Raw genomic sequence first — 15488 nt, 5'->3', positions numbered from 1 at the left:
AACAACCAAATGAATGATAATGATAATGATTGCAGCACAGGTATGTAGTTATTTGTCCAGTCTGGTGAGGTTTGTTATACATGCTCATCAAAAACAACAATATCTGTGGTGCCCTAGGGTGGCCTGGGGGTTGAACCGGGTTGAACCATCTCTCTTTTCCCTCATTTCCTGCCATTGTTATAGTCTTGCTGTATAATAAAGGCATAAAATAATCCCAAAATAATTCAAAAAACAGCAGAAACTCTTACTCACCTTCCCTTCTGTTGAGTTTGGCGAAGCCCGGTCCATGGCTGCTGGACAGCTGTGAGGAGCTTCTGAAGGCTGATGGCTGCAGATTGGACACCAACGCGCTGTCACACACCTCTGTCAACCAATCATAAAGCAGAAAAAAAGCCTTAAATGTCTTTAAATACCATGATTTTAAAAGTGAAAGCTCCAACTTGAGTTAAAATGAACATTGCACAAAGATTTGTGCTGCAGAAATAATCTTTACAAGCTGTTTATATGAAAGTGTCACATATGTTGTGAAGATGTGGTGGCTTTGAGATTCATATTTGTGGTTTTGAATTTTTATCATTAACATTTCATGTTTGTCTAATGTAATGATACTAAATAATTATGACAAAATACTTGCAAAAACTAATGACATTCCCATCAGCCGCTGCTTTACCTCATATAGTGCTAATCAGCAAATGTTAGCATGGTAAAACCTTAATCTAAGATCGTAAACATAATACCTCGGCATGTTAGCATTATCATTTTGAGCATCTTATCATGTTGACGCTAGCATTTAGTCAAAGCACCACTGTGCCCAGTACAGCCTCATGTTAGCGGAGCAGCAGCAGCAGCTTCAGTCCTCTGTCTCTGTCTACACAGGATGCCTTCAGGGACAATGTTGAGTGTAGGTCACCCACATTTTGGCAGGAGTCAGGGCCCAACAAACAATCACTGTAGTAAAGCTAATAAAACCTAAGAAAATAGACTTGAAGTTGCAGTTAAATGTGTACAGCGTGAGTGAAACACAAGCCTGTTTGTAGCCCGTGTATTGATTAGCTGAAACGTCTCCTCCGTAGACAAGCCTTTAGTCTTGTTTATGACATTCAGTACTTAACATGTTACATTACTTCCTGCTGAGTTCTTGATAGAAACAGACTCAAAAACAAAAATAAAACTCAACTTAAACAGCAAATTGCTGATATGGGAAGACCTTGTAGAGATTTCTGCATTTTTCACTTGGACAAAAAATTTGCAACCACAAACTCAATAAATACTAACATTAGTGGCAGAAAAATAAAAAAACAATGTTTTTCTTCACTCTTCACCCTCACTCCTGTAAATTGGTGGTGACATTACAAAACACTTGGTCTGGTCTCTTAATTATCAGGCAAAGAAGCTTTAATCAGGCCTGAGTACATAAACCAAAACATCCGTGACTATAAGGGTCAAATAACACAACTTTATATACTCTCCTACTGTGTTGCATTATCTTTTGTTTCTGTAACACCAAAGCATCCGTTATTAGTTAAATGACATTCACACAATTTTAGCTTTATTGTTGAAGTCAGTAAGACTCAATAAGGAGTTCTGTGCCCTCTGTCTAGGAAAGCACATCTCTGTTTTCCATTTAAAAAAGGGTTTTTTTTAATCAAACAAGACTGTCCTTCAAATATTTCAGCCATTTCTGCAGTTGCATACTTTTTACCAGTTAAACAAGATACTACTTGGTCTGTAGACATTTTGGACGACCTTCTCAAATCAGAAAATATTCAGACTTTTGTATCCAAAAAAAAAAAGAAAAAAAACCCACAGGAGCATCAGTTCATCTTGAGTAAAGGAAACAAAATCAAGAGGCTCAGAAGAATGGACGTAGTCGAACAGAAGTACTTCACTTATCCTGAATGATACAGCACTTAGTGGACCAGAACACCAGAAGCCTCGATAAACACCACTGACTGGCTGAGAAAGGAGGAGTGGAGTTTTTTTTTTTTATCATTGAGCTGCAGGTTTTAATGTCAGCTTGGTGAAAACAGGCCTTTAACATTATGCTCCAGTCTCTCGGTGAACAATAAGCAGTTCTCAACAGTAGGTTGATACAACAGTAGGAGATTGATTATTCTCCATCTCTCAGCCTGAGTGAAAAAACTGTTGTATTGTTAAAAACACCTTTTTCAGACTAAAGACGTCCTGAAAAGCTGATAAACTATAAAAGCTCATAGTTTATCAGGTGGGAGTTTCGTGGGAGCAAAGGGTGCAATTTTCTGAACACACACAAGTATTAAACCCTTTTCAGTGACATTAACGACGAAAACCTTTTGAGTCTCTGAACATTAACATGAATGGCAGAGTGGAGTCCAATCATTCAGAAGCAGGTTTAATGTTCCTCAGGTGGAAGCTTTCAGCTGTAATGGCACCATGAATGAACAGAGTAATAAAGTCCACTTGGATGAATGAATGGTGTAATACTGCCGAGATGGATAAATGAACGTTGTAATCATGACGAATGGCGTCCTGACTGGCTCATTACAGGCTGAGTGCTGATGGAGACAAATCAGTGTTGTCAGAAGAAACCTTTAATGTTTCAGACACTTTAATGCTTTATGGATGATCGGCTGTAATAAAAACATCATAGACTATACATAATGCAATCAATAACCTCTAATTGGACTGGTTTTAATTGCCTTCTCTCTAAAAGTCACATAGGAAACCATTAAACATACACTAATGCACACATATAACATAAATGCATGCAATATTTTTTAAATTTTAGCACCAGGGATGTGTTGCTGCAGCCATTTTATTTGTTAAAATTGCATGACATGAGTAAATATACAAAACAGTAAAAAAGAAACACAGTAGAATTTAATATTTGTTTTATGAGATGGTCTGCACAGTGTAATTTTCCTCCATACATTCGATTCATATTCAAAGTTTTCCTCTCGAGCTCCAAACTGCGAGTTAAAAAAATTGCAAACTCCAAACTGATGCAGCCTCCATCTAAAGCCTCTCCGTTAATGGATGTTGTTCTCCACCGCTGAGACAAGAGCCAATTACTATGATTCACGCTGCAGTCCGATCCCGGCCCACAACTCTAACAAGGCTTTAGCTTCGATTACTCTGTCAGCATTAGTGTACTTCATCTCAACAGCACGAGGTCTTCATCTGCCTCTCGATATCTACCGCGGACTGATGACTTCACTTTTTATAGGAGAATACTACTCCATCTATAGGGCCACTTCTCAGCCTGAATCTTCGACGTGTTAATTAGATAGATAATAGTATTGGATCTTGTATGTGATACTTTGTTATAATTATAGTCCTCCTCCCATCAGTAACAAAAATCTTTAAAGGAGACATATCACGTGCATTCCCAGACCTCTATTTTTAATCCGGGGCTTAACTGGAATATCTTTGCATCATTAACAGCTCCAAAAACTCCTTTTTTATCGTATACTGGCCCTTAATGCAGCCTCAAGCCGGAATCTGATCCGAAATATGAGAGCAGACAATGGATGGATAGATAATTCTATTGGTAGTTATGCATTGGTTTTGAGCTCTAGGCATATTTAATTCCTCTGTTTGACAGTCAAGTGGTTTTTAAATGCGGTCCAGCTACTCAACAATCATCAGAAGGACTCCAGCTCTTTGGTCCTCTGAAGCTCGTCCTGATAGTCTTTATCCCTGCAGGTCTCGGCCTGACACACACTTATTACTGTGGGTGGTGGGGGAGCCCTCAGTGCGAAAAACAGGTGAATTACAGTAGTCTGAGGAGGTGAAATGAGAGGGAAGGCTCTCCAATGCCGAGTGCTGTAATCCCTGAGGAGATAATGTGTGGTGAGAGCACAGCCTGGCTGAGGTAACGCTTGACAGAAAGAGAGACAATTTGAAAACACCGGGACGTTTTTTTCTCGGTGGAACTTTGGCATTTAAGAGTCGACGTCCCAACAGTGTGACCAGTGGAGCACAAACACAGACAGCTCAGAAAATGCGGCTAAATGTTCAATACCTGCTGGACTCTGCAGCCACTGAACCTCAACACTGACCCTGGCTGTGTTAGACAGAGAGCTTCCTGGAATATTAAACTACTGCACCTTCCTCTCCGACACAAACTAATACTGCTGGAAAACTAATGCACCTCCTTTCTCTTTCTGTCAGCCTCGACGTCTGATAGAGGGTAAACTCACAGAAAAACAGTTTTCTCCTGACATTTACATTGGAGGCATCCAGCAACAGCAGGAAAAAATTGACATTTGTGAATCTCTAAAAGTAGCAACAGACAGTAAGGAGTTTAAAGTGTCAGAATCACAATAGAATTAGATTTTAGATAGGATTTTTTTTTTTTTTACTTCAAGAAAAGATTAATTTAGAGCAAGTTAGGAGGAGTGGAAAGTTTTTTTTTTTCTTGAGGACAGAAGTTTCACCGCCTCTACTGTGGTGCAGAATAACAACATTAACTAATCTAATACTGGCCCACAAAAAAAAAAGGCTGCCCCGCTGCAGGTGAAACAATAAAATACGGGAAGTTGCACAAAACTCAACCAACAAGGGCAGGAAACCATTATGTTGACATCTGAGTGATGGAAAATATCTTTTCAGTTCAACAAATATCCTCCTGGACACCCATCGCTCAGCCTTTCATCCATCTATCCGGTGTCAAGTTTATCATTTTGCTGAAAATGACAAATGGTGAGTTTGACAGCGGTAAAAACGATTAAATAAAAATCTCTGGAGGAACGAGGCCTTCACACCGTCAAATATATTTAATCACCGCTGACATGAATAAAATGAGAAGACCACATCATTCACCTGCATTGTTCACTTCTTTACTCTTTTGCTGGATAACAAAGAGCCCACAGTGACAGAGCCTGAATACCGAGCTCCACTATCACCTCAACAAGCAGCAGTGAACAGAAGGTCCTGGACTTCAGAGCCCCTATAAGCCCCACAAACCCAGAGTTCAGTGTTTCTCCGTATGAGCCAACTCTTTCAGACATTCAGAGCATGTAGCAGTAAGCAGGATAATGAGGCTCCACCGATGGTTGTTTTTGCTCCAGAGCACTAACAATCATCCTCAAGTAGAAAACGTCAATTCTCATTTTACTAATCCGCACAACTTCTACCTCTAGTTTGACCCGCATGGGTCCGGCCCACTCCTCCCAAGATATACACAGACAGAGAAAACCTTAAAGAAAGAACAATCACAGGCAAGACTGGTTTCCTCAATGTCATAGAGTTCAAACATAGACCGAAAAGTTTTTATTTTCTTATTATTCACATTAAAAAAAAACATTTTTGTTCATGTTCTGCAAATGTTTTACCCAAATTTTACCCCAAAATAACTACAAGACTCACCAGCAAGTTATTTGCTTCTATCTCATGTTGCTTAATATAGAAGTTTAGTATATTTAATAGCTGTTAAAGATTTACACTTGTAGATGTCAGGAAGCATTCGTGACCATTGGAAAATTGTATTTTTAAACATTTTGGTATTTATTATTGATTTACTCTTACTGAGGTCAATACATTACTACATAATATTCATATTGCCCAACCATACTAAATCATACAAACTGCTGACTAAATATGCATCAAGAAAATATATATATTTCTTCATGTAGTAATTGTTTTATTCAGCAGAATCATTGATTGTTATATTTAATTAAAAATATAGAAACATTTTGCTGGTTGCTCTACTCTGCTAGCTTTGTGGAGGATAGTAATTCCATATATAAAATATGGGAAATATGGATGATATATAGAAATGTTTTGAAACACATTGGCCACTTGTGATGGAGATTCCCTACTAAAATATTACACTGATATTATTTTCTTTTCATGCTTTAAAATCTTAATTGTTCAGAAATGTTTTTTGTAAATTAACTTTTGATGTATACATAAGAAGTCATTGCACAGGGTCTCCTACCAGCTGATAGACAACGCTGGTCTGTGGGACCTAAAAAAATGTCCTTTAGATGGTCCTCAGAAAAAAAAGCAGCAGCAATGGACATTTTTTTTATTTTGTGTTACATGTTCCTGACAAGAAACATCTTGTCATCATGAATAATGACTGTCTGCACTAAGAAGAGACCACAGTTCATATCACATCTCCTACCAACAGTCAACGTTGGTTTCCTTTAATCATGAAATCCCTGCCTATGTAGATTCAGATAACTAACCTTTACCAGACCTTAACTGCAGAGGTGACTAACTAGAAAAATTCTCTCTTGTAATCATAGCTGGAAATGTCACTTCACTCCAGACTGATGCTGCTGTGGTTCTTACTCTTCAGTACCACTGCTAACAGCACAGTGTCTGCCCATGACATTTAGCTACAGCGCAAGTTTAGAAGCCAGCTCAGATAAAAAAGAAGCATTTCCAATATTTCCCCAAAGACCTTTTTTCTTCCTTTTAATAATAAAAAGCTATTAACAATACATTTAAAAAAATACGTTGACTTTTATTTTGACTAAGTGTGATTTCAGCTGGACTGCAATTTACTGTTCAATGTCTTTCAATGCTTTGAAGAACCCTTAAGTATCTCAGGCACGTCTTCCTCCTCCTCCTCTTCCCTGCCGGTCGTCTTCTCAGCAGACGCCTCTGGCTAAAGCGTCTGACTGACAGCTACCAAACTGTGAGGCTCAGCACCTTCCACTTCTGTCTGCTAACAATAAGAATAGTATTTGCTCCTTCCTGTATTTCCAGCTCTTCATCCAGCTGTCAAACACACTATTCCTACAAGATAAAAAGGTCATTATGAACAGTACAATCTGTACTTGTGAGGATAAAGCCCACACATATATATTCATATAAACAGCATCCTAATGCATACACCACTTTGCACCAATCTACCGCTGCCTTTGAAGGATAGAACAATCATCCTTCTCACTGAGGCTCATCACGCTGAGCAACGACGTGGGTGGCTGTGTGGGAGACCAGACATCAACCAAATGAAGTGATCAAAACAGCGACATTTAAAATCTCTTCATCTTTAAACAGCCAGGTTTAACTCACATAAACACAGACAGAGCTGCTGAAAAACAAGAGTTCACTTCAAACACAGCCGAAAAAAAAAAGAGTAAAACCCAAAACATCCACTGTAAATGATGAAATTATGCAGATTTAGAGGGTATGCTGCAGGCTACATCACTCGTCCTAATGGCTCAATGGGGAGATACAGTATCATAAAATATCTACTAATTCACAAGCTGCACTAAGTAAATGATCTGAGCATATTTGCTTGTAAATATCTCTTAATAGAGAGCAGAAAACCAACAAGCCTCCATGGAAAAAAAAAAAAAAAACTGGCACAAAATGTAATTTTCTTCTGTCGTTCAAATAAAATACAACACACAAGGATATTCACGAGATCCAAGCACCTTCACAAATCGAATTTATTTCAAAAATTATACGCTGAATTGGACGCTTGGGATTTATAAAATTGAAAAACTCTGCATTGCACCCTGTAGAAGAGCTTATACTACAAACCCTTTTTATGCAAATCAGTCTCACTGACTGCACTTTTTGTCTTTTTATAAGCACAGCAGGCAATCCACTGCCTAAACTACATTTTAAGTGCAGTCAGAGTTGAACACTACATCAACACAATCATTACATGGTGGTGTGAGACTGGATATTTGGGGATTATATCATATCATGATACAGCATCCATATGTCTTTTTGTTTTCTTAAGGTGCTTTCACTCCTAACCTATTTGCCAATTGTGTTGGGTTAATTATGTTGGGTGTGAAAGCTGTTATTCGAACTCTGGTGCAGACCAAACAAATATATCAAGACAACTTGAAAAGGTGAGTCTCAACTCTATTTTTGGCCAACTGGGGGCAGCGGAAACAAGTTGGGAACACAACTTTTCAATATGTTGAGCTTCTTGGCAAACAGTTGCTTATTTCCACATCCAGCAGTTACGGAGCAACATTATCATTCATTTCGAGTCGTCTATCTGTCCACCTGGTGAATGTAAGTCCGATTTTCACTCTCCTTTAGCTCCGTTTTTGCTCTCTACCAACTCCTGAGGGAAATATCTGGCTCTTTAAGCTGCTAAATGCTCCACTATGTTTGTCATTTAATTCTGAGCAGGTAGTGTACAGTGGGTTTTTAGAGTTTTTTGCTCTGAAAACAGCTGCCTGCTGCGGCCGAAAATAACACTATCAGGGCAGAGAGTGAACCAAAACAGTAAAGTTGAGCTGAAATGAGCTGAAACTCACTATAAAGCTCCATAAAGCCGAGGGGAGCTGATAATTCTCTGTTGGTTCATCACTGCGAGCACTGCCTCTGATATTACACATTGTAATTTGATACATTGTTTTAATATAAAGTATTGCTGATAGCTGACTTCAAAGAGGAACTACAAATTAATTTTCCACTGCACACATAACCACGTAGATTCTTGTCGGTATATAACATTAATACAGGTTACTTTTTAAACAATATATTACGTACATAACAGCTTTCTCAAAATGATTACAGTCGTTGCCTCCCACTCCAGAGATACTGGGAGGGAGGGTGCTAGCAGAATTAGAGGGTGTAGTTATCATTTGAAATGAAAGCCTCTATGACTAGAATTTGAATGTTAGTATCAAGAAGACACTAAGATGAATGGACTGAAAGCAGCATATACTGTAGACTGCACTATACCTGTGCATGGGGGATAATTTCCTGCTATAATTATGTTAAAAATAAATCTACACATACAGGCTTTAAGTGGTGTGTGACACCATTATTAATATTAAAAATACTGTTACATTATTGATATTGAGTTATTATGTAATTCTTCATCTTGTAGATTTTGCCTAATTTCAGCTCTAGCTCTATATGTTAGACCAAGCTGCAATAGAATAACACTAAAAGTGACACAGAGTCTGCAAAAATGTCCTAATTTATTTTTGTTTTTGGGGCAAAAGGGGGACATATGGGTATAAAATACTGCTTTAACCATCACATCTACAAAACTCCATACTGCACTTCTGTACTTCTTCTAAGATGCGTCACTAATCTATAAAGCACAGCTGGCACCGTGATGGTCCACTAGAGAGCTGGCTGGGATGGAAAAAGAGATTTATCTAGAATATATTGTTGTGGTGTGGGGAGCTGCAGCCTCTGGAGCAGCCAAGCTACGAAGATCACACCCCCAGACAGGCCCTTTACACCGTCACTATAACAGCTGGTCTATGGAGACCCCAAATCTCCGCACTGGCACTGCAGTAACACACATTTTATATTAGATCCAAAGGAGAGAAACTGGATGTCGTGACTAAAGGCATCAATGGAGCAGCCTCTCTCTGTGTGTGTGTGCGTGTGTGTACAGCCTCTTCACACCTTCTCTAAACCACAACAAGAGTTGCAGTCACAACATCTACTTAGTCTTACTTTACAGCCACCGTCCCTCGGGAGACATCTGAAGATAAGTGCCCCTTAAAAACTTCTCTGCAGATAATTTGATGCCCTCCATCCTTCCCCTGACCCGCACTCACTCCGAGCTCAGCTTTCCTCTCTTTTGACAAATGTCAATTAGGGCTTTGCTCAGAAATGAAGGACACACCGAATCTAGAAAGATACAGGTGATGGTGCCGGTTAGAGAGCAGAGGATTTTAAGGTTTCATTGCTCCAGACCAGTTTTATGTACATTTGTTCTCTGCCTGCCTCAAATTTAATCTTTTTCCTGCAGCTTCAAGTATTTTATCTTCATGCTGATAATGCACTTCGCAAAAATTCAATTTTTTGGTGTTTGGTTGCTGGGGTCAGAATTTATCACACTGTTGTGATATGAACAGGCAAGACCTTAAAACCTCCTGCAGCTACTTTCTGCTCCCAGAGGACCAGCAGAACTATAACGGACTGCTCAGAGAGTCCAGTAACATCTGTTCACATATGAGCACTGTACATCACAGCTGTGAAATAACAAAGCTATAATGGGATATATGTTGTAATAACTGAGTGGGGAAAAATGGGCCAATATCGGGTTAATACCAATATCTATCTTATACAAGGGTTTAGTTGAGGGTTCATTTTTTTTTGTGATAGGGTAATAATGGAAACACAAAGGAAAGAATAGGGGAACACATGTCATAATAATAACTCATAGTTATTACACAGAAACTACCGTGGATATCATTCAGAAAGTATGAAGCCCAGTTTTTTACAAAAAAATCACTATTTGAAATGAAATTTCAATGTTGCATTATATATATTTTTTAATTTTAATGTATTAATTAACTAATCTATTTTATTTTGTTTGTTTGGCTGATGGGTTATTATAGCAAACAGTATTTATTTACACATCCAGTGGACACAGAGTAACATTTGTATTAATTTGGCTTCTTAAGTACCTTCACTGTCCCTCAAGGTCTGGTTTGTCTCCACTGACGGAAATACAGATGGGTGACAAATTAAAAGAAAAGCCGGTACAGGCCTGAATGCTTGACCCCTACAGTGAGGGGATCTGGTGGCTCTGTTATGCTGTGGGGGGCATTTTGCTGATATGGTTTGGGTCCACTTGTCACCTTAGAGGGAAGCGTCACTGCAAATCAATACAAAGTTGTTCTGAGTCATCACCTTTATCCTGTGATGAAACATTTCTATCCTGATGGGAGTGGTCTCTTCCAGGATGACAATACCCCCACCTATAGGGCACAAGGGGTCACTGAATGATGTGAATCATATGCTATGACCTTCACAGTCACCACATCTCAACCCAACTGAACACATATGAGAGATTTTGGACCGACCTGTTAGACAACACTCTCCACCACCATCATCAAAACATCAAATGAGGGAATATCTTTTTGAAGAACGGTGTTCATCCCTCCAGAAGAGTTCAGAGACTGTAGAATCAATGTCAAGGCACATTGAAGCTGTTCTGGCAGCATGTGGTGGCTCAACACCTTACTAAGACTTAATTTGTCACCTGTCTGTCTGCCCCCATTGTATCATGTTCCAATGCTATATGTCCAGGTGCTAGCTGCTAACTCTGTATGCCTGTTTAAAGCTTGGCAGGTTATGTACAATGAGTTTATAAGAGCTTTTACACTAAAAGCTGTTGGTTGTGGCTGGAAAGAGGGTTGAAATTAGCCCCAATCGGGATTGTCTAATCCCATAGAAAAGCTTAGGGAGGCAGCTGTGTGCTGCTCTTTAATTGAGGTGGCAATAGAGACAGAGCGCATTTAAGTCTTACCTACCCCAGAGGAGAAAACAATTCATCCCTCTCCATTGACTTTGTATTGAGTGAAAGTGCGTCCTTGTCATTTCTGTCTGCTAGCAAACAACAGAAAAAAAACTAAAAGCTGCTGTGTGGTGGGATGCACTACCAACAGGGTAAAGAACCCAGAACTAAGCTGCTGAACCAAAAAACTGAGCCTTTAAGACAAAAGTGGATAACGTTACAGAGCTGTGTGCTGAGCGGTGGGAGAGACAGACCCGACCTGAGCTGCACAGATAGCCTGCAGCTCAAAAACCTCCGTAAAAACGACACATATACCTGGACACGCTGCTAGTCACAGAGAACACACATGAAAGTAAAAACAGAAAAGCTGTTTAATTGAAAAGTATGCAGTGTTTGTAAGATGTTTAAATCACAGAATAGCTAACCTGCATTCAGCTGAAATGAACTGTAAAAAGACCCTGAATGGGAAATGATTGCGTGTCTGTGCGTGTAATTTCCTCACCTATATTTACAAACTGTACTCATCATATCAGCTGTGAGAAGTATCATGCCAGCCTGTTAATATAGTGGAGTTTGCTCTACAGTTATGCTGTCTCTACTGTAGACGTGATGTCAGCCCTTGCATTCATGTTTTGCATCTTAATGTTATGGGTTTCAGCATATCCTATAAACTACCTTTTCCTCTCTGGTAGACATATGGTGCTAAAATAATCCTTTGACATGCTGAAATCTAATGTTTTTAGCTAGCTACAGGCATTTTGTTAGCGTTTGTTTTCCCCTCTTTCCACCAGCTAATTCCTGGAGCTTTTCTATGGGAGAGTCCAGGCAATATATTCTCATAATCTGGCTACAACTTCTGTAAGTTGTAGCCTGATACAAGATATTATTCCATTATTACCTTGTTGTTACTGTGAGCTGCAATGCAAAGTGCCACACTGTCATATCCATTACAATGCAAAGGAATGTCCTTGCTTAACTTGCAGAAATGATCTGCTTACTGTATTTATGCATTTACATTCTTGTTTACACATATATGTAGCTAAACTTTAGATTAGATATACCCTTGATACCTCCTTGAACTGTCACAAAGCAAATCCAGGGTAACAACTTTGAATTTCCACAAGTAGAGCTTGTTTAAAATCCAGGTTTCTGTAGACAACATTGTAAAGCCATATCTAATGCAGTCCTGTATTTAAATCCTCAGCAATCAAGCAGCTGAATAAAATGTTATCAAATGTTTTTGGGCACGATGATAAAAACAAGAAAATGTGAGCCAGGTTTGATCTTTCAGGAAGCGCTGACACTGACACAAACACAGACAGATCCAGAGAATTGTGAAAAGCTGTTCCTTAAACTTTCACTTTTATTGGCCAGACATTAATATTTATACCAGTGTAGTCTTGCAGAAACCCAGTACTCTTGGGGCTCTGCAAAACTGAGAGCTGAACATGAACATGCACACTCCCTTAGAAGCCAGTGGGGGTGAAATTGTAGAGGCAGTTGAGAATGTCACGGCAGGGGAACAGACAGGGGAAACTATTAGCTAGACACACTTTCTTATCGTCCTTCCTTTCTCCTCTTCCTGATTCCTCCCTTCACCCTAATCCTCCTTACTCTTCCTCCTCCTGCTCCTCTTCCTCCTGTCTTTTCTACACTCTTATCTTCAGACTTCTTGCGTTTTCCCCTGCCTTCTTTCCTTCCTCGCTCATTTCTGCCCCATCTACTTTCTAACTTTCCGTCATACCTGCTGTCCCTCCTGTCATCCTCTTCCTCCTCCTCCTCCTCCTCCTTTGCCTCCTGCTTTGTCTCATGAAGTCAAATCTCAAAGATGTGAGGCGGTGCATCCAAAAAGCGGATGGTAGCCCACACACATATTCAGCAAAGTCAGTGAGGGATAAAATGGGAAAGGCAGTAGAAAATGTCACTGCAGTTGTGAGACACACAGAGGGAATACTGCTACCAGCTACCAGAGAGCCTGCAGACTCTGACCCCTGAAGTTTATCCTGTCACACTTTACATTGCTCTTCTTCTTCCCATTGTCCACCCTTATTCCTCCCCCTAGTTCCTCCTCTGTTTCACCTCAAAGTGCTTACCTCTGATTTAGCTCTGTCTTCTTGTTGTTGAAATTCAGCCTTACCCTTCAGTCTTTAATGGCCACTGACTCAGCTCTGTCTCCTCCTCTCTAATACAAACTGACCAGCTGTGCTTCTTCTCATCAGCAGTTGCTGCAGAATATCAGAGCAGCAGTTTGTGAAGCTGATGTTACATGGGTTCATAAAAAAATACACAGCAGAGAGAACATTAAACTATGAGCAGCATCTATCTCAGTGTGTCGAAAGGACACCTTGGAGTGATGTAGATGCACTGGAATTAACACGAGCAGCATGGAGCAAAGTGGAAAGCACCAGTCAAGCAAATGTATTACAATGTTAAGTTTAATATAGAGTATTAGGCACTCCTCTGACAGGGTAAGCTTTATCCAAGAACCTTACCTAATCAGCAATTCAGCATTCAACCCCTCCTCCAAAATCTGGAATCACGCAACAACTTTGCTTCAATCTTCTATGTTGATTTCAGTTCTGCCTTCAACACAATTCGAAGCCATCAGATGATCAAGAAACTCCACCATCTCAACATCCCTCCACTTCTCATCTACTAAATTCAAAACCCTCTCAGCAACAGACCACAGACTGTAAGAATGGGCACAGTAACATCATCAACCATCATCAACAATACTGGAGCCCCTCAGGACTGTGTCTTCAGTCCCTTCTTTTACACCCTCTAAATAGGCGCCGATTCTGTGGTTGCCCGGAAGCTTGAGCACCCACAGGGAAATCTGGCAATGTCGGGAGATAGGGCAAAGTAGAGTTTTAACTGTGAGCAAAAGCTGTGTTCATTCTGATATTAAACTTTCTTGAGGTCCTGACAGCCCCCTTTAGGTTTTGACCACACAGGTTTTTCTTACAGTGCATTGATATAAAAGTGAAGCAATTTGCATCACCTTGTGAAAAACGTTCAAACCAAGGTCGTTGCAGTCAGTATAACACATCCAGTCCATTAACAACTAGACCTTTTTTAAAAAAAAAAGTTTATAGTACGAGGTAAAGTTCACCTGTGGCACCAAAAACCTCTAAGACCACGACTGAGCACCTGCCTCCACAGATGGCTGAGGATCCGTCTTCATGCCAGTCACTCATGATATTGTTTTAATTAATTTTAATTATTGCAAGCAGCCTCAGGGTTAACTAATTATTTCCTTTGTTATGTACATTGTCCCACACACTTTTTTCCAGGCTTATGTTGATCTGCTGTGCCAGGAATTTTTGATTCAGGCAGATCTCCAGCAAGAACTAAATAACTACATAATAAATTAAATAAATTACATGAATAATTAAATAGATTCAAGAGCAGTTTTTATACAGTTTGTGCTGTTTGTTCATTCTAATTAGGCAAATTAAGTGCCCAATCATTTTCATATCTTTTTTTTTTTGTTGTTTTGTTTTGCGAGGTAGGGCTGGGATGAGTGGGTGTTAACGTATAACAGGTGCCCATGACCCTCCACACAAATCAAAAATGACTATATCATCCCTTCACCCTTTACCACGTACCTCAAATACTTTGATAACATTGCCATACTGGGACTACTCAATGACAACAGCTCTGTTACAGCCTATCCTCCATTTCTCTCTTCACACAATGGTGCACTGACAGCTACTTCCAACTGAACACGGACCAAACAAAAGAACTGGTCATTAGCACATCAAACATACCCCCCCACTGGGCTTAACTCCATCTCAATTCACGGTTGAACAGGTCAGTAACTTCAAACATCTTGGACTCATTATAGTCAATAAATTCACTTTTGATCAACACATCATTGATATCCATAAACAATCCCAATAAAGACATACACACATACACAAACTCAGCCCACTGTGTGTTGCGCCCCCCCACCTCCTGTTGTTGCTTTACCGCAGCGAAATTCAACCCATCCTGTTGTTCTGTTTCTTTACCTTGTTAACTATCTCCAACAAAAACAAACTCATAACAGAGTGATCATGTCTTATACTCATAATAACACATGACAGTGATCACCCCTCAATCCATATTTCACACTGCTGCCGTTTGATCGTAAATACAGAACTTTAGAAATAGAAAAAGAGCTCGCTTTGGCAGAAGTTTTGTCCTTTTTATAATCATAATATTCACATATAATGAGTTTATGTATTGTGCATATCGGCAGGGTGTGATTTGCCAGGGGGGATTGGTGGAGATTTCACCCCCCCTGGTCTATATCCCTGCCTCTGTTGAGTTA

The 15488-nt window shown here is 39.7% G+C and overlaps 1 protein-coding gene across 3 annotated transcripts in view; it reads right to left on the bottom strand.

Annotated features, from left to right (window-relative positions):
* LOC122993073 (contactin-associated protein-like 4) overlaps nucleotides 1-15488 on the bottom strand; it is a 135141-nt gene that overhangs the window by 100441 nt on the left and 19212 nt on the right. For all 3 annotated transcript variants that reach the window (XM_044366932.1, XM_044366931.1, XM_044366930.1), the window contains exon 2: nucleotides 253-363. In XM_044366932.1, coding sequence (XP_044222867.1) covers nucleotides 253-363 — 111 coding nt within the window. The remainder of the gene's footprint in view (nucleotides 1-252; nucleotides 364-15488) is intronic.

The sequence above is a fragment of the Thunnus albacares genome, chromosome 12, assembly GCF_914725855.1.
Source record: "Thunnus albacares chromosome 12, fThuAlb1.1, whole genome shotgun sequence".
Taxonomy (NCBI): domain Eukaryota; kingdom Metazoa; phylum Chordata; class Actinopteri; order Scombriformes; family Scombridae; genus Thunnus; species Thunnus albacares.
The sequence above is the reverse complement of the archived record's forward strand: the minus strand, read 5'-3'. Positions and strand labels throughout refer to the sequence as shown.